The sequence below is a fragment of the Pagrus major genome, chromosome 13 (genome assembly GCF_040436345.1).
Source record: "Pagrus major chromosome 13, Pma_NU_1.0".
In the NCBI taxonomy this organism is placed as follows: domain Eukaryota; kingdom Metazoa; phylum Chordata; class Actinopteri; order Spariformes; family Sparidae; genus Pagrus; species Pagrus major.
Window position 1 is genome coordinate 7,201,014 of NC_133227.1, and position 24,608 is coordinate 7,225,621.

Below are 24,608 nucleotides of genomic sequence, written 5' to 3' on the forward strand. Positions count from 1 at the left end.
TGGGTCATCTTGTATGTTTGTGTCTACATGTGAGCTCTTTAATGTTCTTGCCATATTGCATAAGATTTTTATAATATTACTAACGCTCTTAATCTGCACACCCACACATTGGCTCCATGTGAGAATCAAGAGCTGCATACATCGTTCAAGAACAACGTCATGGTGTTTTTAATTTGTTTTTGCCAAATGTTGATGTAAATACCTTTTTGTATAATAGATCGGGATAATCTGTGATCTCTATAAATGATATCACTGATAAGCCAGCTAATATTAGTCTAATTCCTCAGTAATATTCATCATAATGAACAGATTGTGCCTCTATTTTAAATGAGCTCATATTAAAACCAGAATTCATATTATCATGCTGTTCTAATTTAGGATCCCCTACCTTTTCTGTTTCCTTTCTAGGAGGTGAATTAGTGTTGCCTATTATAACAGTGGATTCCCTTGAGCCCCCATCCATCGCCACCCGTTACCCCGTCATCCCTCCTCCCCCGACTCTCCTATCCCCTCTTGAGACCACCAAAGAGTCCCTGATACTCCCTCCTCACCCTTCCTGCCCCCCGGACCAGGAGGACTGTGGTGACCCTGTGGAGGTCTCGGCCTTCGGCTCTGGGGAGATGACGGAATCAGATGACGAGGACTTTTACAATAATAACTCCCCCATGGTCACTGACAGGACAGTCCTTCCTCCACCTCCCACCGCTGGTGAGGGTGGAGTCCAGAAACCCCGCCCCTTACCTCCTTATGTTCCCACCACCAACCCTGACCAGCTCCACATCCCTGCAGGCAAAATGAACACCCGCGACCAGGTGCTTCTGCCCCCTGCTCCTCCATCCTCCCGAAACACACCAGGACTAACTTACCCCCCCAATTTTCCCCATGTGCCCACAGCCAACCCCACAGCCTCCGATGAAAAGAGCCAACCCGGTGCCGTGGAGGTGATCAGGGAGTCCAGTAGCACCACGGGGATGGTGGTTGGTATCGTGGCTGCTGCTGCTCTCTGCATTCTTATCCTCCTCTATGCCATGTACAAGTACCGCAACCGGGACGAGGGCTCCTACCAGACAGACCAGAGCCACAATTTTGCCAACAATTCCACTGTGGAGGGCAACGGAGCAGTGGTCAAAGACAAAAGCACAGCAACGGCCTCTGTGGCCAAGGCAATCACAAAAGGCAAAAAGAACAAAGACAAAGAATATTACGTCTGAGAACGGAGAAGGCGAGTGTGGACTGAGACAAGAGGATGAGAGCTTTTCTTTCGCTCCCCATGTTTCGTCAGGTCGACCATCAGAGAAATTTCACAGGCCACATAAACACAACTGCACAAAGCAATCGTGTCTTGCTTTTAACAGTTACATTTCTCTCAAAAGTCGAGGTTGCCCAGCTCGTATTAGTGATAAAAAAAAATCATCTACGGCACAAGATCTGACTCATCCTCTGTGTCACGACGTGCACTCATTCTGCATACACTGAGTTTTTCATTTTTTTATGTTTCAAACAAGCTAGGACGAGGCATATCCACTTTGGCTTTGTATATAGCATGGTACAGTGAAGAAAGTGCTGAGAACATCCGGACAGATTTGCCTAAATGTTTTCTTTGTACTTCTTTGTAATGCTCTATCTCAAGTCTCAATGTCCCCATTATAATATATGAGGCAGAACCAGGCCAGTTATTGAATTTTTATGGTAGATGAGCACAGAGCACCCCAGTAATTCTAAAAGAGAAAGCTTTTATTCGGATTAGAGATCATCTCTGCAGCCTCCATGTTATGTTGTGTGGTTTAAGTCACTCTGCCTCTGTCCACGGGAGAAGGTGTTATGTTGCTGGTGCAGTATCATAAATGAAGCATGATGTTTAGCAGCATTTTAAAGGGATTATTAAATCACTCAACACACTCCGGCCAGTGAACCTTACAGTATGATGGATCAGGATCATGATTAATGTGAGATATCACAGTCAAATTGCCATGCCATTCCAAGTGGGGATAATTGTGAACAAGTCAGTCTACACCAGTGAAGGTATTTCTCTGTAAACATTGCTTGTATGTACATATAGAGGTTAGCAGATTGAGGGAATAGGTGTGAAGAAGAATAAGCGCCCCGACACAGCTTTCACGACGACATCAGAACTGCTGGAGCCCGAACTCTACAGGAATTTTTGGGGAACGCAGAATCACATTTTGAAGAAGTTTGTCTTCTCGGAAAGGGAGAACCAACCCGCCTCACCAGAGGCTGGCTCTTTCTTGTTCTGTTCCTTTCTCAAAACTGTCATGGGATAATTCAAAGGCACACAGAAAATGTAAACATATCTTTGAGACATAGATATTCCTTGTAAAGCAGCCAAACATGTATTGTTTTTTTCTATCAGTTACTAAAAGACTACTCTATGAGATGAATAATTGAAGGTTTGTGAATTGTATTGATATTTCTCTGATATTTCGATGTATCTTGTTACCACTCCTCTTAACACACACATTTTAGATTGCCTTTTACTTCAATCCAGAACAAAAAGCACACTCTCCTCCAATAGCTGCAAATACGTTTCTTTGCATTATTTACCGCTCAGATTATGCAGAGAAAACACAAGGATGGAACAAACAAATGTTTTGTTTTGTTGCATTGTGCATTTTATATGTGCTGAATCTGTTACTCAATGGATCTGATAATATAAAGCCATTTTCTGTGTTGAGTTATGTCTACATTTACTTATTCATGCTCTGTGATTTCTTGTTCTTTTTTATGAAAGTGCCATTTGACATGAGCTGCTCAGCGCTCTGAAAATATTCCATTCCTCACTCATTGCTATTGTATAGTGTTCATGTGAAATGGATCTTAATATGTGTACAGAACGTGGATAAAGATGAAAATACACTTGATTATATACTTTGTACACACCTGTGTTGTGTGTTGATTATTGTAGACTCACAAAGGAAATGCCCCTTATTTGCCTTTTATTTTTGAACACAGACATTATAGGACAAACTGATACTGATATGAATCAGGTAAATAATAAATGAGGGTATGTTATGAGAACACAAGTGACCATCTCATAGACACATATTTCCAAATGTGAATGTTAATACACTGATGGGCGGATGATGAAGCTTTGGGAGTTGTGAATCTTTTGGGATTAAAGAAACACTGAATTCACATCGGTGTAATTGTACAAAGGTCACACTTAGCTAACAAGATAAGTTAACATGTTTAACATGAAGGAACAGCGTTTCACACAAATTGCAGGTCATGATGGGTTTTAAAAATGTGTCTTACACTAGAGTTTCATCATCGTCTACCCTCTCTCTCTCGCTCACTCTCTCTTTTGGGCGCTGGTGTGTGAGGAAAGCCTGGATGTCCATAATTTATGATAAAATGAAATGTTTAGGTGTTTTTCTGCACCTGACACTACTGCAGCAGTTTTAAAAAAATATTTGGGAGGCTGCCTTAGACACAATATATTAAACCAGCTGATGTGTCAGTGGTGATTCACACCAGAGTGCGATAGGTTCAGGTCTCGCTCATGGCACGTGTTGAAATTGAAATCTATAGTAACTCGGTCAAACTCATATTGTATTGACGCAATCATGTTGTATTGTTAGAAGTGAAGGAGCCAGTGTTTGGGGAGTTTGACCAGTGGTGGAATGTGACTGTGCTTTACTTGAGCATTTCAATTTTATGCAACCTTATATTTCTACTCCACTACATCAGAGGCCAAAATTGTACTTTCTGCTCCAACTGCATATGTCTGACAGCTTTAGTTGGTTACTTTTATAGATTATAATTTTTCATATCCATTCAGTTCAGTGAGAACCAGATATCTCCAAATTAGGTGATTGTTAATGCTTGTGATGAACTGAAGGATGAAGTCTTCCTTTATGGGTTGGGAAAATTCTTAAGCTAAATAAAATATTCAACAAACTTCTTGGATTAGCTGGAAAATATATTGTCACAAAGCTGAAAACAGGCTGTTTTCCTGAGCTCATGAGAAGTTGACTTTACAGAGATAAGACAAACATGATGATCTTGTTGAATATATATTGCTGTGGATTAAACTAACCGACAGCATATTAATTATCTACAAAAATAAAAGCCAACACACATGTTAAAGGAAAGTTTAACCAGAAATGAGATATGACTCATTATCTACTCACCGTCATGCTGATGGAAAGTCAGGTGAGGTTTTGCAGTCCACAAAACAGCGCTGCAGCATTCTCCTAAACAACTCATCCGTAGTAATCCTATTCTCTGGAAGCCCCGAAATCCCAAATTGATTTGAAAAGAAGATATTTACACCATTACAGTCCAGCTTGGGCACCCAATACATACATGGTGACCGCTAACGCTTTTAGCTTAGCAGCTACAGTAAAGATTTCAGCTTTAAAAAGAGGGTGCAACAAAGGTCTACTCAAATCAATTTGGGATCTTGGGGTGACTGAATTCTCTGGAGACTGAATTATAGCAGATGAGCTATATGGAAGCATTTTTTTTTTTTTTTGGTTGATTTTTTTATGTTTTAAAACAAGTCCCCATCTACTTCAGTTGTTCAGGAGAGCGCTGCAACGCTGCTTTGCTGTGAAGCTCCAGAAAATGTTTTGTGGACTACGAAACTTCACCTGACTTTCCATTGACATGAGGGTGAGTAGATAATGAGAAAATTAAAATTTTTGGATGAACTTATCCTTTAACGCAGAGGTTATATTAATCCAGAAACATTATCTATAATAGTGAAACACTGAGAGGAATCAAGGTTTTGAATGCAAGACTTTTACTTGTATTTGAATATTTTCACAGTGTGGAATTAGTACTTTTACTTAAAGGTGCAGTATGTAAGAATTGGCCTCTTGTCGCATTCATACTCAAAGCAAATAGGAGGCAGCATACAACCACAGCAACCGCTAGTTTCTGCTAACCGTCACTGCCATTAGCTAGTTAGCTCAGTTAGCCGTGCAGCTGGCAGTCTGAACGGAGAGCTTGGTGCTTACGCCACTAGCTGGTCAGCATGCTAACTTCAGTAAACGACTCCTCAACATAATACAAAGACGTCATCAAAACCGATATTCCCTTTAATTCTGTTGACATTTTAGTGATTTATTAAAAATGTTTTCAACTAAAATTCTTGCAGACTGCACCTTTAAGTATAGGATTTGAATATTTCTTCCACCGCTAAAGGGGACTACAGGTCGGGATATCTTGGCATCTGCTGAACCAATTCTGGCCCCTCTCTTTTTTCTCTCTCTGTCTCTTGCAAGGCCCCCAAATTTACTGCAGTGCCATATTAAATGTCTGGAGTGTTCCTTTAATCTGGTCTCAATACTGTGACTGTATTGAGCATCAGCCTTTACAGAGTGACAAACCAATAATCTATTCTTTACAACAGAAAATGCACAATATCTGATTATCTAAAAACACAGACATCGTTTTCATTTCATCATTTTTTTGTTTATTTTTTGGGGGGGTCTCCTGACTTGCTGATTATTCCCAGTAAAAAGAAAAATGGAGCATCCTCCATATCATCTTCCACCATCTCCTGGAGAGAAACAATCATCTGTTGTGCATTTGTCAGCAGTAACATGTGTTGTGTCGTTTGACCACCCCCTGGTGAGAACATAAGGAACTGTGAGACGTGGAGAAAGGTTAACTGAGAGGTCCACATCACTGAGCACCAGAGTGACGTGATGTATAGGCTCTAGTTGCCCTCACTTTGAGCTGCTGTCAATAGTTTTCTGAGAGCAGATGAGGTTCATCTCAAAAGACAAGAATTTAGAGAGATTGTATTTCAAGCCGGCGGGGTCACTCATCCCATTAGCCTGTTAGTGCTGAGACTGATGGGGAAAATCCTGCGGGAGAAGTGAAGCCGTGGTGTCACTACAGGTCTGGTGTAGGTGAGGGCTGATCTGTGCTGACACTGGGTATCAAGGAGGGTGGTTAAAGGATACGATAAGCCACTACTGAGCAATGCTGAGATGTCACAAGCCTAATTCAACAAAACAGCTTTGACAAGAGAAGCCCCGATGACAACTGCTGTGTCATTTCCCCTCTGACTCTGTTCCTCTGACATCCAGGCCAGGTTTTCTTCATATCGTGAGTATTTTCAAAGGTTTTTACAGAGGAAATTTTTCTTATTTCTTATTATAACTCCATAAAAAAATCAATTTTTGCCACATTTTTAGGGGTTAAATGTTTCATAAATCAGGCTATGAGTGATATATGAACAAACCCCCTTCATTAAAACCATCACAATATAGATGGGATGAAACTGAAAACCTTTGTGTATGTAAGTGCTGCTAAAGTGGATATTTCTGGCTCAGAGTATGAGGAAAAACTCATTTTGAGGGATGATATGTATTTAAACTTAGTTTTCTGACCCCAAAAAATGGTGAATAGGGAAAAAAATTACTTAATTATACGTTTTCTGACATTTTTATGTTTAAATATGCAAATTAAATAAGATTTGTATAAATATTCACATCAAGGTACAAGGTAATGTATACATCATTAAAAAAAATGAACTGAAAGTTTGTGAACTCCTTCAAACAAAATTAGCACCTAAATGTGTATTTTGGCACAACAACAAAAAATACTGCTAGTCTGAAAGGAGACGTGTTGTGGAGGCAAATCAGCCCAACATTTAAAATTGACAAGATAACTGGATGAAATAATTCTGTTTTCACCTGCACTGTCTCTCATTGGCTCTCCACTAAAATATGTGTTTGCAAATTTGTATTGTAAGAATTATCGTTCTTTCCCCTGTGTAAAAGTGTCAAAGCTCAGAAGTGACGAGGGTATTCTGAGGCTTCGTTCTCATATCTCATGGTGGTTACATTCATTTCTGGGATTCCCAAAACATCCCATGAAACAGAAGAGCAGCAGATAAAGTTGGGCAATGACTGCAGGATGCAAAGAAACAATAAAAAAAGAGCAAAAAACAGAACAGGGCTTTAACTACGGAAGCCCTAAAGGGCCATGCATTCATACATTTTATTTCCTCTGTTTTCCCGTGATAACGAGTTAATTTCATTTGTTTTCTCAAGATCTCGAGTTATTATCTCGAAATAACAACTGCTGTTTTCCCGAGATAACGGGATAATTTTCTCGAGATAACGAGATAATTTTCTCGAGATAACGAAACTTTGTTTTCCCGAGATAACGATATAATTAATTCGAGATCTCGAGATATCTCATTAATAACGAGTTAATTTCATTTGTTTCGAGTTATTATCTCGAAATAACAACTGCTGTTTTCCCGAGATAACGGGATAATTTTCTTGAGATCTCGAGATAACGAAACTTTGTTTTCCCGAGATAACGATATAATTAATTCGAGATCTCGAGATAATGACTGTGATATGATAGGCCTGAGATTATGGAGACGCCCTGGACCTCGTAGCTGGTCAGCTATGTAGTTAACGACGACATCAGGCTCACTTGGATTGCGCCGCCGATATAGCTGAAGCCTTGCTAACCATCTTTTTAGATTACGCACACTAATGTGTATATTATCTGTAATAGCAAGGCATAATGCTATTTCAGCCTGTGTCAGGCCTTGATTGAAAAGATATGTGATGCGGTGATCGATATGCTCCTGCTCCTCTGACATTGCTACACTGAATGATGTTTCCTGCAATGATTTAATATACTACACTATCGTTTTGTTTTCTCAAGATCTCAAATTAATTATATCGTTATCTCGGGAAAACAAAGTTTCGTTATCTCGAAATAATTGTCCCGTTATCTCGAGAAAACAAAGTTTCGTTATCTCGAGATAATTGTCCCGTTATCTCGAGAAAACAAAGTTTCGTTATCTCGAGATAATTGTCCCGTTATCTCGAGAAAACAAAGTTTCGTTATCTCGAGATAATTGTCCCGTTATCTCGGGAAAACAAAGTTTCGTTATCACGACATCTCGAGATAATGGCAGTTGTTATTTCGAGATAATAACTCGAGATCTCGAGAAAACCAATGAAATGAACTCGTTATCACGGGAAAACGGAGGAAATAAAATGTATGAATGCATGGCCCTTTAGGGCTTCCGTATGTAACAGTGGGATACTGCTCACTATTTTTCTTTAAATCAGAGCTTTGGAGCTTGACTGAGCTCCACAACCGTCAGTTATACTGTTGGCAAACACAGTTAACATTTTGTCTTGTAAAAAAAAAAAAAAAAAAAGGTTGTTGTTGCTGAAAGACACCTCACACATGTTCACACACCTTCATAAAACAATCACATCAGTTACATTATGTTAAACTGCATCGTCCCTATTAAATCAAATTAAAAAATAATGTGCAGTGTTTCTTTATTTTATGTATTCATTGCATCCAGCAGCTCGCAGTCCTGCTGGTATTGATCAGATATTATTTGGATATTTTGAAATAAAAGAGGAAAAAATACCCTTCCCATGACGTCAGCGCATACGGCCAATCAGCGCCATGGGAATCTCTCTCTCTCGCTCGCTTGATCGCTCTCTGTGCGTGCGTGCGTGCATGCGTGCGTCCGTGCGTGTGTGTCAACTAGTTGTTAGCTAGCGCTAGCTACCCAGTTAGCTAGCTTGTTGAAACATTTTAACATAGGCACCGTTTATGCCAAGAAACAGCTGTCGTTCACCATGAGAGAGGACCCCCGCTCCCGCTGCGTGTCCGTCTACCCTTAAAGCCAAAGAGGATGGGGGACTTTGGGAGAACAATGATAAGTTAGCCAACGCCAACAGAAGAGTGAAGCTACAGTTTTTGGACACTGGCGATTGCCTTGCTCGCTAGCATCCTGAGCAGGAAAGCTCTGAGATTTTGCAAGGACTGGATGCGGAAGGAGGATATGAGGCAAGCTGGACAGCTAATGCTAATTGTAAGCTATGCTGGGATCCAAATGTGGAAAACATTTCACTGTGAGCACAATTATCAAATCTATCGAGCTGAGCTAAGCTAACAGTAGCTAATGACGAGCAACTAACATTAACCTAGCGACCAGCGGTTAAGCTAACTTGTTGTTGCAGGCTGGCGTTGCATTTACTCAGTTAACGAGAGGGACATTACCCAGGTTGAAATGCTGATAGAGTAGCTATATGCGGCCTAGCATTAGCCGGCAACTAGCGTCAAGCTATCTAATGATGTTTAACGTTTGTCAGCCAGTTTGCAGTAGAGTGCTCCTGCTGTCGATTATGTTTCCACATTAGCCGAAGTGATTGAAGGCGGCGGTGGTGGAATAGGTCGAATTTTACCGTTTATAGATATTCGTAAGCTAGGCTAAATTGTCTGTTAGCTTGCTAATGTCAATCAGAAAACTTAATCTAGCTGGCACAGCATTGGCCTGGACATGAAGACAGGGCATTTTAGGCTCTGCCGTCGTGTCTAAAATCTGAAAAATATAAATACTATGTCATGTAGCTTCCCTGTTGTGTTGGTTTGGTTAGGAGACATCGGCTGATAAAAGTTACTCTCGTTTTAATCGTTGAAGTGACAGTGTCAGCTCAAGTCATTCTCACCTTTTGAGTTTAGTGATCAGTTAAAAAAAATCTGCACAGTAGTAGCTGGTTAGATAATAATTACTATGATCTGATATGGAAATTAAGTATGTGGTGTTAAATGGTCATGTTTTAACCGAACACAAATGTAGCCCCATTTACAAATCTGATGTTTTGTTGAATTACTTCAAGATGGACTGGAGATGAAGTGGGAACTGTAACGTTTAATAATGATTATGTGAACATAAGGAAGTAAAGCAAGACAAGTTGAAAGATAGTTTGAATTTACCTCCACAACTGATGTGGACCGCTAACTTAATATGTGATTTTCAGTGTAATTTCATGAAGGGAAAAATGCCTAAAAATGAATTTCTTCCCACTAAATGTACTGTTTTAAATGTAGCTTCATTCAAGGAAACAAACCAGTTGTGATCTTTCTTACAGATGAATGTTTTTTCATACATTCAGTGGGTTACCAATGTGCCAAAAAGTCACTCTCCTGATTACCCAACAAGGATTAGGCTAGAGTGTGGCAACGTCGGTGCAGGGAGAGGACACATACTGGCACAAGAATATGCAAGGACTCTTGACCTCCACTGAAGTATACATATCCAAGACACAGAACTATTGTCCTTGATGAAACAGTCTTGGTTAACCTGCCATCCCCAATGGAAGTGCCATCATAGACACAAGATACTGTGGCTCGAACTGCTGCACAGTTTTTTGAGCCTTGCGGGAAGCGTTTCAGCTTGTGGTTGAGCCTGAAGGTGGAGATGGGTTCCCAAGCTCTTCAGATACTGCGGCAGGGCGTGTGGGCTTCGCTCACGGGAGGCTGGTACGTGGACCCCCATCAGAGCACGTTCTCCAACTGCTTCCACCTCTACCTTTGGATATTTCTCCTGGCCTTCCCCTTTCTGCTGTACATGGTAAGCACATTTTCACGTCAGGTTGACAAACCACTACATTCAGACTCATGTCCTTCCTCATCAAGAAATTTCCAAATGTCATCAAGCAGAGTTACTTCTACTTACCAGACATGACAACTACACAAGAAATTTACACAATAGACTAGAAACCACAACATTACCTCATATGTAGTCCTCTAATTGTGCAAATCATGATGAAAGACTTGATCCAATACGGCTGTGTTCACAAAATGAGGTGGCATTTAAAGGGAAACTTGATGTTCAGTCTTGATGTTGTTTTTGTCACCATCATTTGTATGAGCTGTGTTTACATTAAGCCACCAACTTTATGCAACCTGGTAGGCAGACGACCAGACAGGTTTGAAACAAATCATCAGTTCAAACCAGTCATTGTGAAAATGAAAGTGAATGCATCAAAATGAGCATTTTAATCCTCCTTTGTAACAGAAAACTGCATGCAAAGAAAGTTGGACCAGGAGGTCTGCAAGATCCATTCACAACTGATAATGTGGGGCATACATTTAAAATTTGCTGTCAGACAGAACATCTGTGGTTGCACATTGCAGTGAGTTGCAAAGTTGCTGTGGTGGCCAGTAGGAATGGTCAGATCTTCATAAAATAGACCCTTATTTAAAAATGACTCATCTAAAATAACTTAATAAATTGTATCAGTACTTAGTTTAATGTCAACACCTAATTTTTACCATCTTTGATAAGAAATGATTTTATAGTACTGTGTACAAGCTTCCTCTTTAAAATGAGACATATGAGACATACAGTATGTGTTTGGTTTGATGTTGTTTTTGAGATTTACAATTTGTCATCAAGTGTTAAATAATTTGCAGTACTTATTTGTAGGGGTGTCACGATTTTTGTCACTTTTTGCAGGTTAGGGCAAGTAAAAAAAATATTCACCAGAAATAAAGATCCCAGAGTCCAACAGACATACGTCCCTTCAGGAATTCAACAAGAAACAACAAAAGATAGAAATTCTGCTTCTTACAAAGTTTGTTTTTTCCAATTGGTTCTGAGTAAACATCTTCTTGAACAGATTAATAAAGGATCTCTGGCAATGTTATCAGTTCTGTTCAGTTTACTTCTTCCCCACGAGTACGCCCTCTTCCCAAACAAATCAGTAAAGGGTCTTTGAATGAGAAAATAAACCTCACATCTCCAATAAAGTTGAAGTTTCCTCCACGACAAGTCAGTTAATCTTCTTCGTGCTCAGACGATGAGTGTCTGGAAGTGCAGCTGCATGCTACCAGTAAGCTAGCTGTGTCCTCTTTTAGTGAAAGTTGGCAGAATTGGACACAAGAAAAATGCTGTGAGAATCGTCAGTCCTGCTTTTGATTTCGATGACCGAAATTGAAAGCTTATTTTCGATCGATTTTCATTTTAGATCTGAAATCATGACACCCCTACACATTCCCTGAGGTGGACTGAAATGTCTCATATTCAGTCTCAGTTTCTGTTGTCTTTTCACTCTCTCAGGCACTTCCTCCCAGCTTGGTGGTAGCGGGCGTGTACTCTGCTGTGGTGGCCGTCTTTTTCACAGCCATTAAGGTGGTGAACTACCGGCTTCATGCTATGTTCGACCTCGGGGAGATCATAGAGAAGAAGCAGGCCTCGCTCACAGCTGAAGCTCCAAAGACAGAGGAAGGAGATGAAGGTTCAGGTGCCCATGACGGGAATCAGCACAGGTGAGAAGATGTTTTCTGGCTGATTTTTGTAGAAAGATTTTGGAAACACGTTGTTGTGAAATGGTGAATCCTTTTATATTTTCTGTGTGTAACTTCTTCACAGGGATAGTCATGTTGGTGTAGAGATGACTGTGTTTCGGAAGGTCAACTCAACACCCCCAGTGCGCTGTAGCTCCCAGCACTCTCTGTTTGGATTGAACCAGGTGTCGGTGAGGATTACCATATTTTGTCTTCATTCTTCTTCCCCCATTGTTTCTGCTATTGTACTCGTTAGAAAATGTAAAATGGCCTTGTTGATGTATATATTTTAAAGCACTAACCACTAACTATTTATTTACTTTTAAATTGTTCTCATGCTCCAGGAGTTTCTGCCCCAGCTGGAGGATTCAGGGGGCACTAAGGGTAAGTTTCTGAATTCTGTGTTTTTGTACTGAATACCAGAATTGCCACATTTTTATTTTAAACAGTGGTAGAGCGCAGCCATTAAACAATAAGTTGTCAACTATGAAATTAATCTGCAACTGTTTTGGTATTAAATCTGTTTCAGGTAATTTGAAAAAATGATAATTTTAAAGTCAAACTTCTTAAATGTGAATAACTTCTCGTTTCTTAACTCCTTCATGACGGTAAACTGATAATCTTTGGGTTGTGGACAAAACAAGGTATTAGAATACAACATCTTGGTCTTTTTGGAAACAAATCAACATTTTTCACCATTTTCTGACATTTCACAGACCAAACAACAAATCGATTAATCGAGAAAATAATCGACAAATTGATCGACAGTCAAAATAATCACTAGTTGCAGCTCTAAACAGTGGAATATAATGTATAATCTTGATTGTTTGCGGACATTGTCCTTACATTTTTTAGTGACATCTTTTCCTTTACCACAGATATCAAAGAGCTAATGCGGGAACAAGGCAGCAATAATATGATTGTTACATCAGCTCACCGTGAGGTCCTACGCCAGAGTTCCCAGGACACCATTAGTAAGTCTGCTACTACTGCGTGAACAGAGACAAGCATCATACACACTGAACAACTTCTTATCCTGCCTGTGTGCAAATAAGTCACTGCTCAGAAGCCCAGGCTGTAAGCATACCAATACTGTGCACATCCCATTGTAGGCATGGCACTTGATTCTGTCCCTCAGGATGAAGGGTAGTGCATGCATTTAAATGTATAATAAAATAAATTAAAAAAAAACAACAGCTCTGGGTCCTGAGAAGCAGAGTTTAAAACCTATGTCAAAGCTATCCAAAGTGCATGTCAATCTGATTTTGGTTTGTGTTAACGTACAGGGGGTCCCAGTGTGGTCCAGTCCTGCATTGCTGCTGCTCTGGGAGGGGATTTCCCTGGTCTTATGGGAATATCTGGAGTATCAGCTGGATTTGGAGAACCTGGAGACTGCTTGTCTATCCCCCCTTCACCCTCCAGTCAAGAAGATGGAGGCGAGAAAGAACAGTTGCAGGAAGTAGAGGAGTTCCCAGAACAACTGTCTCACCACAGTCCTGAGGACAATGGGTTGGGGGCTTATTCTCCCCTCGGCCCCTCTGCTGAATCTGGGAGCCTGGGGGACACTCCTCTTAGCCCTCTTATAAAGAGCAGCTTAAGTGAGGAGCTGAGTGAAAATCTGCTGGGTTTGGGCCTTGACCCTGTGGCATTTGCACCAGGGACTGAGCACCCAGGCAGCCGCAGTGGGGTAGCACTAGCTGCCGGATCCACTGACAGCTGTTTCAGTGCAGGTGGAGCCACCACAGACCGTGAGACACTAAGCACTGTTAGCAGTTACCGCAGTGAAAAAACTGACTCCACTCAGCTGGAAAGTCCTTCGTTCAGCCAGCCCCGGCCTGCAGATGGACAGGCTTCTGCTTCAGCACCAGCAATGGGCTCCAGTATCCCCAGGCCAGCAGACGATCCACCAGGGCAGGGTGGCAGTGATACGGACAACCTGTCAGACAGCGTGTTACTGCGCTCCCCTTCCAAAGAATTCTCCCTCAGCCAGGGGCTAGACAGGACACTTGTTGAAGGAGAAGATTTGCCCCATGTACTCTGTGATATTGCACAGCCCCCTCCTCTCCAGAACTCTTCCCCTTCAAGCAGTGGCCACTCGGAGGTTTGTGATTTAGACAGAAACGTACCAGTTCCTCCCCTACCCCCTCCTCGGCAGGCCAATTCAGTGCCCTCAGGGCTGGCCCTGGGTCTGGTGTGTTCTGAGCCTGCTTTGCCCATATCCTCTACCCCCTTTTTACTGCCTGACCAGCCTGTTCTGCAAGCTCAGCAGGTTGTGCGCCCTAAAGACTTAAAGCTGCTGCGGGCCAGCGGCAGTAGCGTGGGGCACAGGCCAGGCCGAAGGAAAGCTCCACGAAGGCGAGCTGGAGCAGGAAGCAGTAGTTTTGACTGTGGCTCTTACAGGCGTCACCACAATCATAGGCAACACAGAGATTACATCCCGGTGCGCAACCGACTGGGCGCCAAGGCTTACAGTGAAAGTTTGTTTGAGGATTCCAGCGACGAGGACGATGGCAGCGACATGAGCGCTGGCTCCAGCCTGGGCTCTCAGCGGCGATACAGCTCAGACGACGACGATGATGATGATGACTCGAGTTCCTCTACCTCCTGCTACTCCCCGGACCTCGCTAACACTGGCATTACATCCCCGCTCCCCCCTGCTGCTCAACTGCCCACTCCAAGGGAAGGGGATTTACCTGAAACTGCTGGCCCCTCACATTCACGTGCTGCTCAGCGCTCTTCAAGCACAGCGAGTGCTAAGACTCATGCAAGAGTGTTAAGTATGGATGGGGCAGGTGGAGGCCAGAGCAACACAGCGGCTATGCCTTCTACTCTGCTTACAATGCCCTCCACCTCCACCCCTGCACCTCGCACTCTCACCATCTCCAAGTCTGACCTGGAAGCTCGCACCATTCACACTGACGGCTTCCCTGGAACTCATCATCATCGGCTGGATTCTCTCGGAGGTTCTTGGACTGGAAACCAGATGGGCTGGAGGGCAGAAGAGCTGGTTGAAGAGGGAGCTGTGGGAGGAGGTGAGTTGAAGGAACTTTACAGTTGGTTACCAGAATCTGTTTTTGTTAAATGACCTCCTGGAGTTTGGTGCAGATGAAGGCAGAATCCTGGGATGGATGTGTGTTCTCAGTGTGTTTCGTAGTAGCTAATCCAAGTAACCAGCCTTGGAAGGGGGCGCCCACTAGCTCAGTTGGTAGAGCAGGTGTCCCATGTACAGAGGCCTTGTCCTCGCTGCAGCGGCCCAGGGTTTGAGTCTGTCCTGCGGCCATTTGCTGCATGTCACCTGCTCTTTTATTTTGTCAAAAAGTAAGTTGGGAAATGATGTCTCCTATTTTAGCAGTCTTTTGCCATGTCATGAGTAGTCATAAAGTAGAGCTGGCCAATATATGGCCGATCCTAGCATTTGTTCAAGATTTCAAAATATTGAGATACTGCCTAAAAATATTGTGATATTATTTTAAGGCCATATCACACAGCTCTACCAAAAAAGAGTTAACTGTAGCCAACACAGCCATGTAGATTATCATCATTATTGTGCAAAAAATAAATGATAATTTTATATCTAGTGAAAAAATTGCATTCCAAAAATTGGAAGACACTTGAAAAATAAGTTTAACTTTCAAATAAAGTTATTTTATTGAAATTTAACACAAATCAAGTGTTGGCAACTACAGAAAGATCAAATTTACTGAACTTATAAATGGTTATCATGTAGGATTAAATCAGTTTGCTGCCTGACATCGACCATGGCTGAACATATTTGGTTGTGTGATTTAGAATCATTATCCTTTTCTAGGCCAACTTGAGTCACAGATGTGAAACTAAACATTTCTGGACTGACCTTAAATCAGTGCCATCTTTCACATTTATGACTCATCTTGTAGTTTACAAACTGTAAAATAAATGTGAAGCAGATTTATAGATGAGGAAAAGAAACTGCCCTGCTAAGTGGTGTATTAGTCATATTTTGTAACGTTTTGTCAACAGAAACATTTTCTGTGACATTCATGCATTACAGTATTTTGTTTTTTTTTATATGGAGAGACCGGTCAACGTTGGCCTGGACTTTTTGATCATTACCACTTAATTTACGACGAAAAGATGCCATGCCAAGATGAACATCTTTTAATTTCAAGCAGCCTTGTTGTTATTGGCTAGAAGCCGCATTAATGCCTCACTCTGTAAACAACTCACTGAAGAAATGGTGACAACCTTCAGAGGTCTTCTGTCTCTGGCAGACTTGCAGTGATGAGTTGCTAAACATTAGTATAGGGCAGGAGCCTTTGCTGTGTTGAAACAGAACTAGGGCTGCAACTAATGATGATTCTGCCGATTATTATCACAATGAATTGTTTAGTCAATAAAATGTTTAAGAAATTGTGAAAAATGCTCAGGACAGTTTCTCAGAGCCCAAAGTGATGTCTTCAAATGGCCTCTCTCTGTCTAGTCAACACCCACTCTTCATTTTACTATCCTAAACGACAAAGAAAAGCAATTGTGCTTGAAATTGACAAACAATCGGTTATCAAAATAATTGACTAATAATTTTCTTTCAATCGAACTAATCGATTAATTGATCGGTGCAGCTCGAAACAGAACGTGTACAGATACTTATTACTGTTCTTTTCCCCTTTGGTCTAGCAATTGAGAAACTATTACCAATAAGAACAAGTGAAAAAGAAAGAAAGAAGAAGAAGAAAATCAAGATAAAATCAGTGACGACCACAGAATCAGTAGAGCCTTTTGTCATAGGTCGCTTTGGCCACACATAAATTTGGCACACAGTGTAAAGTTAACAGAAAGAAACTTGAGCCCCCAACAACCAGAATATCAGCACAGATCCCCTCATTAGATTCAATATCAATACTTCATGATTGAGTTACATCACATAAATACCAATGTTGTTAAGAATTTATCCTAGGAACTTAAATTTCATTGAACAAGTGAGCAACACTGTCGTATACATGGAATTTGCTGTGGTATTTAAGCACATTACAATAAACATAGTACGGGAAAATAGATTTACAAAAAAAACAAGTACTGCGAAAGTCGAGCATAAATAGAAAATACAAAAATGTACAATAGTGTGTTAAGTTCACTTTATAGGCTTAATTATAAACACATAAAACACAGTTTCTTTGGCTAGTGCATAATGATTAAAACATGACAGCTATTTTTTTATTATTTCCTTTTTTAGGCCTAGGTGTGCAAAACCGTAAGATACATAAAAGTCCTGCACCACTTGGAAGGGCATCATCATTATGCATATTTAAAAATGAATATAGTATACTCTGTCACACAGCCACATATGGACTCTCAGCACCAGATGCTTCATTTAAGGACAGTACATCCACTTTGAGCACAGACTGAGTCTGCTTACTAATTCATCTGCACTGTTTGCATCTGAAGAGAGCTGGCAAGCTAACGTTGGCTACCTGTCAGGGACAGACTAAATAAAGTAAAATCCACACACTGTTCACTCGACCTCCGCGGCTTCATATCTCACAGCCAGAGATAAGATCACCTTATCAAATACAAACTGAAAGCAGATTAGTGTAAAGTGTCCTTTTTTTCATTTTATCCCTCTCATAGTTGCAGTGTCTAGAGTTGCTACGGGTCAACTAACCATTTGATATATTCACATCACAGTTTATGTGCCATATTTTATAGCCAGCAATCTACATTACTTTTTAAACTTAAAACACAAATTGTATGCATGTTGTGATAAATCAACTTCTGGAAAGTAGACATTTTACACACCATGCAGCCCTAACAGCAAACTGAAACAAGAGCGCTGTAACAGTGAAATGCGTGTATTTAACACACACTTAGTTGCATTGTATTAGATGCACCTACCTAGTGCAGTCTAATACAACTATCCTGCATAAATAATTAAAGGTTGTGATGCTCAGTTTTTATTGAAACTTTATTAGAGAGGTGTCGATCAACTGTATGCCTATCATCCTTCAAGAAGGGAGGGTTTGTTGCAGAATTGGGGGCCACGCAATTGATTGAAATATAATCGAAAATCACAATATGGCTAAGTGCTTCTAAATCGCAAGGAGCTGCCTTTTTTATTTATAAAAGTAAAGTGTGTCACAAAACAGTGTTATAATGAAGTACTGTAGTGCTGTGGAGTCGCCCTGTCCTACAAATCTTGTTCACCATATGTAAGAAAACATGTGTTTGGTAAAGACCCCAACAAATGTCACATCATCACAATTTTAGTTTTTCAGTTAAAATAAAAATTGTGATGCAAAAATGATCATTCCCAAAAATCGTAAACCGTATCACAAATGCAAAATCTGTCAGAATGATGGCCATTTCAATATCAGGTAAAAACCCACCCAATGCCAAGCTCCGCAAAACTCCAACAAGAGCCGCGGCACCACCTGCTTAACTAAACACTTTACAGCTTTGTTTGTTGTCTATCCAGTCCTGTTTCAAACTGAGTCAATCCCAAGTGAATTTTATTGTGAAAAATCTGCCAAATGGGCACATTTCATCTGGAATAGTCCTGCACTGTCCAAACACTGAACAGAAATCTGTAATTAGACAGATGACTGTCGATCACACAGATGGAGCAGTATTCCTTGTTTGGACCTGTCTTTCTCTACAATGAAACAGAGCCAAGCAGCCTTAAAACCCCTTATCTGGGCCAGGAAATAATAAGATAATAAAATGTAGTTAAAGAAACAACATTAAAGCAATTTACAACAATTGGTGACATTTCTCAGAGCTGATGGCAAGACAACTTAATAACATAATTAACACCTATCAAGATAACAAAATTAATACCATTTAAGTTCTGTAATAAAAACACAACCAGTGAAAAAATTATAGCTTTTCTTCAAGGCCAGAATGCAGGAAGGCACTGAAGTCAATAGAGGATAAAATAGAACCATGAATGAATGCATGTCTGAAAGTGTAAGAATGGTATGGTCCAGGATGTGTTTAGCTGATTAAATAACACCCGAGGATTGTTTGTTGAATTTCAAACCAGAATCAAAATGCACTGAATTCTTTTGATTTTAAATTGTGTGATCAAAAGTGTATATATTGATGTCAGGGTATTTTAGAGGAGTGATATGTTAATTCAGATCTTTGGCTAAAGGTGCAATATGTAAGAATTGGCCACCTGTTGAATTCCTGCTCCAAACAAACAGGGGCCAGCAATATCACCAGAGTAACTGCTGCCATTAGCTAGTTAGCTCAGTTAGCCGTGCATCTAGTGGTCCAGACTGGGAGCTCGGAGCACCAGGGGCGTGTCACTGTTGTTTACACCATTAACACAGGAATGTTGGATGGGGGCTAGCTGGTTCACATGCTAACTTCAGTAGATCTCCACAACGCAAAATATAGATATAATGTCAAAACTGTTATTTCTTCCCGTTCTGTTGATAATTTTAGATCTTTTTTTTTTTTTTTTTAATGTTTGCAACTAAAGTTCTTACAAATTGCATCTTACAGCTTTATTCTGTTTGGGGCATAAAATCACACAATGTTCAGGATGCTTGTTTGTCGATTGCTGGTTTGCATTAACTTCATTCTACATGAACTTGGCACAATGGCAACAGTAAAATCCAGTAATAGGATATTGTCAGATTGCAGATGCTGTCCAGTTTTATTGCAAATGGTGCCTTGACTATGTATATTGACACTGTAATGTAACCCATTGATGTAACTGATAACCCTCCTCCAGCCATGGCTCCAGAGGATGGAGGCAAACACGACTCAGTCAGCAGTGTTAAGAGGACCCAGGCCATCCGCAGGAGACACAATGCTGGGAGCAACCCTACACCGCCCCCGTCCACCATGGGATCCCCTCCCAGGTTAGTCAAGTGAGGGTAATAGCTGACACCTTGTCTCACCTTGGCCTTTATTTGCCTCAATCTCTACCCAGTCTGCAGTATTCAAAGCTGTTGGCTTGTTTATATTATGATGGTTGTAAGAAATAGTCATCCTGATTTAAAATTGCTACTGTGTTTTAGGGGAAATATTTCTGGGGATTTGTTTGAAAATTAATATTCTCCACAGGTCTTACAGAAATGAATAATATAACAATTAATTGCAACTACCACCAAGGGAACATGCCAGCTTCAGTGGGACAGATGGAGTTCAGTCTTAACGCTGCCAAAATTACATTTTACAGCTAATGTTGGAAGTGTTTTTTAACAGTTTTTTTTTTTGTGTGTTTTTGTTTCCGAAGCCTTCAGGACCTTCAGCGGGCTCGCACCTCCTCTCATTCACGGACCCGCACACTTCCCTCAGCCTTACAGTTTGCCTCCTCACTCCTGCTACCCCGCAGTGGCATTCATGAGGCCTCCACCTTCGACGACACATCAGAGGGGGCGGTGCACTATTTCTATGACGAAAGCGGTGAGTCAGCGGCGTTAAAAGGGATGCTTCAACATTTTGGGAAATGTGCTTCTTCGCTTTCATGTCTGAAAGTAAATGGCATACAATGCAGGATTTTTCCTAAAAAACAAACATAAAACAATGTTTGGTCTAGAGACCTTGTCTTTTCTTATTTTTTGCTTTGTTGGGGACGTTTATGGGTGTCAGCGATTCTGGGAAGGATAGTTGTTTGTAGGCGAGTCACCAATCCCATATTAACTCAACAATCAACTGTTTTTCTTCTGATTTGCTATCTGAACCTTTGAATCATCTGTTTATCAACAGCAACTGACAAAAAACTGCATAGTCTTCCTTTAAATGAGAAGATTGATACCACTCTCATGTCTGTCCTTTCAAATATTAAGCTACAGCCAGTTAGCGTAGCTTAAAGACTGGACACATGGGGAACCAGCTTGCCTTGCTCTGTCCAAAGAGTAGTACAGAAACTGAAGTGTAAAAACGACAAGTTCGGATTTTGGGGGGTTGTGTGCCGAACTATTTCTTGGCCGGGCACAGCAACTTCCTGGAAATTGTCACCATGATGTTGCCAGATATCCAGTGGAGATTTGTTTGGACAGAGCCAAGCTAGCTCAGTTATCTCTCCCTGTTTTCAGTCTCGAAGCTAACAGTCTTAGCTTCATATTTCTCAGACAAACATCAGAGTGGTATCAACTTCTCCATCTAACTAAGCATATTTCCTAAAAACTTTAATTATTCCTTTCATTGGTATGCATGCAGTTATAAGAAAGACATTGAATTGAACTTACAATCACTTATTATGCTCTGCGTTTTGTTTGATCGTAGTGGTCCATGTGAAAGTGTCTGTTGTCTTGGCTCTAAATGTCTTTCTTAGTGTCTGATTGGCAGTAAAAGAAAAAACATTTAAAATGCTGTACTTTGGCTCTGATGCAGCATCCCTTCTCTGTTAGTCGTCACCAGTCTGTGGTCTAAGAGTCCACAACACTATCTGATGTCACAAGAAATAGCTCATCAGCACTTAATAATCTGAATTTACTTGCTAAAGTTATCAAATAGATGGAGTGGAGTCAAAGTATTAAGTAGCAGAAAATGGAAATACTGAAGCTCTGTACCTCCAAATTGTAAGCAAGTACAGTACTTGAAAAATTGTAGTTGGTTACATTCCATCACTGATTTTTCTCGACTTTGACACTAAGATTTTTATTTTTACCGCAAAAATGTATATCCGTTCCAGTTATCAGTTATCGGTCTCCTGGATTACTTAAAATCAGTATTGGCCCGGAAAAAACTCTGGTTGACCCCAAATATAGATGGCTTTTGAGATTGATAAGTGAAGTTTCAATAATGTGAAGATAAAATGCACAGAATTTTTAGGAAATTTCCAAACCTCAAATTACAGTCATGATACAAAAACAAGAATATAATGAAACTTCAAAACAAAATTCTCCGTCATGTTGCCTCTTCCTCCTACGTTTGTAGGTTTTTATGTTATGTCTTCAGTTTATGCAAAATAAAGTTGAAAAAGAGGGAAAAGACAAACATGCAACTGTATCATCTTTTGGTTCTACAAATATGTCTGTGATTAATTCCCTGTTGAAGTATCAGTTTCAGTTTTCTTTACATTGTGTCACAGGAGTGAAGAGGTCCTACACATTTGGACCTGCTGGAGGCGGTTATGAGGATCCAGTTCAGTAAGTTATTACTGGGTTTTCTTTTTTCCAAGACTATAGGAGTTAATTGGCTGTGAGAAAGCCATGACTTAAAAACTGCAATTAATTCCACAATGTTTGACGCTTGCAGGGAGAGGGAGAGACAGTCCCAGTCCTCAAGCTTCACCTCCACTGAGGTCCAGGAAGGGGCACCAGTGCTATCCATGCTACAGCCCAGACCTGTGGTTTTACAGGGCATGCAGGTGCGCAGGGTGCCTCTGGAAATGCCCGAGGTTAGCAGTCTTTTATGGTTTTATTGTGGCCGGTAATTCCAGGTAGAAAGTCATGTAACTACGTCACAACTCTCTTTGTTTTTATTTCTCCTTCTGAATTAATCTCTCACCTCATTTGTAGTTTGATCTGGACCACGAGTCTCTACAAGAGTCCCAGGAAAACACTCTGATGATTGAGGAGAAAGCCAAACCCAAGCAGTACTATCGCTTTTGGGTGCTGCCTGGGAAGTGGCTGAGGGTTCGATATGATCGATTGGCTCTTCTGGCCCTATTGGACAGGTAAACCAGATTGTTAAAGTGGAGGAGAGATAATGTTCTCTTTGGCCCCCTGTTCTCCAAGACAACGAATGCATTTTGTGCTCTGTGGTCCATAATATTGACTAATATGTAATGAATAATGTGCGTCAGTGCATCTGAGCCATAGTCTAATCCCTGCTTGTCCTTTTGTTTTTTCTGTTCTGTGTTATAAATGTAGAACCCGGTTCTCTGGCTGCGAAATCCAGACAGAATGACAAAACATTTTCCCGATGCACTTTAGATTTTAACACTGCAGTGTGATGTGCAGCATCATTGTACAACTAATTAATACAAGCTCTGAGACACTATATTATCATGGGGCTGATTCCCAACACAATATAAGCTTATTTTAATCAAGTTACATGTCCAGCAGATATGGTTTCATGGTAATTATCTTTATTAAATAACATGTTAAGTAAATGTGATATGAATGAATGATATGAATTTTTCTGCTTTCTGTTTCCAGAAACCGCCGTGTGGGAGAGAATGTGTTTGCTGTGGTGCTGGCCAGTCTGGTGGCCTTCTTGGGGTTCCTACTGCTGCTCCAGGGCTTTTTCAGGGACATCTGGGTTTTCCAGTTCTGCCTGGTCATTGCTAGCTGCCAGTACTCTTTACTGAAGGTGCCGTACCTCTGGATTTCATTAGTGAAATGGATCCGATCTCATTATTTATTTATTTGGTATTGATTTTGTTTCTGTTACAAATGTCTTAAGCTGGACAGAGGATGTATGATTTAATTGATCTTGCTGCACATTGCACAACCAAAACGTAAAACTTCCGTGTTTATACTGTATGGTTTAATCAATCCGTCAGGATGTGGGTGCTCACACTGAACCTCCAGTTGTTTTTGTTTGGTTCTTTATCAAGATGGCAGTATCCTGAATTATTTTGTCAAACAAAAAAGAGAAGTGCTGTTTCTTCAGTTAATTCTACTTTGGACAGAAAGAGAAAAAATAGACCCGCAGATGGCTGAGAGGATATCAGAACACAATGTGGTTTGCCTATTTTGCCTTGAAGTTTTATTTGTATCACAGCACATCCTCTGTCACAACTAGAGTGTCAACAACATGCAAAATTCTCCTCCAATGATATTAAATCCAAGCCACTATAACACTACATAACAGCCCTTTTGACAGCAGTGATGTGGGAAATCTGAGTCAAACTGCAAAACAGACGAACACAATTTCAGGCCTGCCAGAACAAAAACAATAGGATTGTTGATCATTCTTGTAATTTATCAGGCGTTCTTACATCAAATATCAACCACTCTGGTGGAAATTCTGCTCATTTTTAAAATTAGTTTGAGGTTAATGAAATCTGGCTTAATCTGTACAGCTTTAAAGAGTCAAATGTACCTTTTCCATACTGTATTAAAACCACACTGTTTTTTCAATTGTGTTCATTATACAATACTATATAAGCATTTTTTAGTGCAAAGTGTATGTGAACCATGCGAAGCTTACATTTCTTGCTTCTTTGTTTTAGAGTGTACAACCAGATGCAGCTTCTCCCATGCACGTGAGTACTGTTTTCCCTTTTTTATACACTCAAATGTCCTCAAATCAATGAATTCCACCTTGTTACTGTCTGTAACTATGGCCTCTCTTTTTATCTGTTCTTTCACAGGGCCATAACTGGATCATTGTGTACAGTCGACCGGTCTACTTCTGCCTGTGCTGTGTGATGATCTGGATCTTTGACCTATCTGGGCGCTCTGGCAGCCTGCAACCCGTCTCCCTCTATGGAGTCACCTTCTTCTCTGCACACTTCCTGCTCTGTGTCAGGGATATGCTCATTGGTTAGTTTTTATACACGACTCTTTACATCACCGTTGTACTTGCTGTCTAAGTCACAGCAACACCTCAACAGTATTTGATACTGT

At 40.7% G+C, this 24,608-nt stretch overlaps 2 protein-coding genes across 3 annotated transcripts in view; both read left to right on the plus strand.

The window, feature by feature from the left end:
- LOC141007537 (neurexin-2-like) overlaps positions 1-2,893 on the plus strand; it is a 103,341-nt gene extending 100,448 nt beyond the window's left edge. The window contains exon 18 of the mRNA XM_073479899.1: positions 409-2,893. Within this exon, the coding sequence (XP_073336000.1) occupies positions 409-1,211 (803 nt within the window). The 3' untranslated portion in view covers positions 1,212-2,893. The remainder of the gene's footprint in view (positions 1-408) is intronic.
- Positions 2,894-8,547: 5,654 nt separating this feature from the next.
- Positions 8,548-24,608, plus strand: part of LOC141007052 (pecanex-like protein 3) — a 29,485-nt gene continuing 13,424 nt past the window's right edge. Inside the window, exons 1-15 of one of the 2 annotated variants that reach the window (XM_073479375.1) lie at positions 8,548-8,839; positions 9,900-10,381; positions 11,873-12,081; positions 12,185-12,290; positions 12,444-12,483; positions 12,978-13,073; positions 13,386-15,131; positions 19,814-19,943; positions 20,321-20,490; positions 22,121-22,178; positions 22,288-22,429; positions 22,551-22,708; positions 23,193-23,346; positions 24,212-24,244; positions 24,353-24,524. In XM_073479375.1, the coding sequence (XP_073335476.1) occupies positions 10,229-10,381; positions 11,873-12,081; positions 12,185-12,290; positions 12,444-12,483; positions 12,978-13,073; positions 13,386-15,131; positions 19,814-19,943; positions 20,321-20,490; positions 22,121-22,178; positions 22,288-22,429; positions 22,551-22,708; positions 23,193-23,346; positions 24,212-24,244; positions 24,353-24,524 (3,367 nt within the window). In that variant the 5' untranslated portion in view covers positions 8,548-8,839; positions 9,900-10,228. The remainder of the gene's footprint in view (positions 8,840-9,899; positions 10,382-11,872; positions 12,082-12,184; positions 12,291-12,443; positions 12,484-12,977; positions 13,074-13,385; positions 15,132-19,813; positions 19,944-20,320; positions 20,491-22,120; positions 22,179-22,287; positions 22,430-22,550; positions 22,709-23,192; positions 23,347-24,211; positions 24,245-24,352; positions 24,525-24,608) is intronic. The other variant, XM_073479376.1, reaches the window with a different exon arrangement.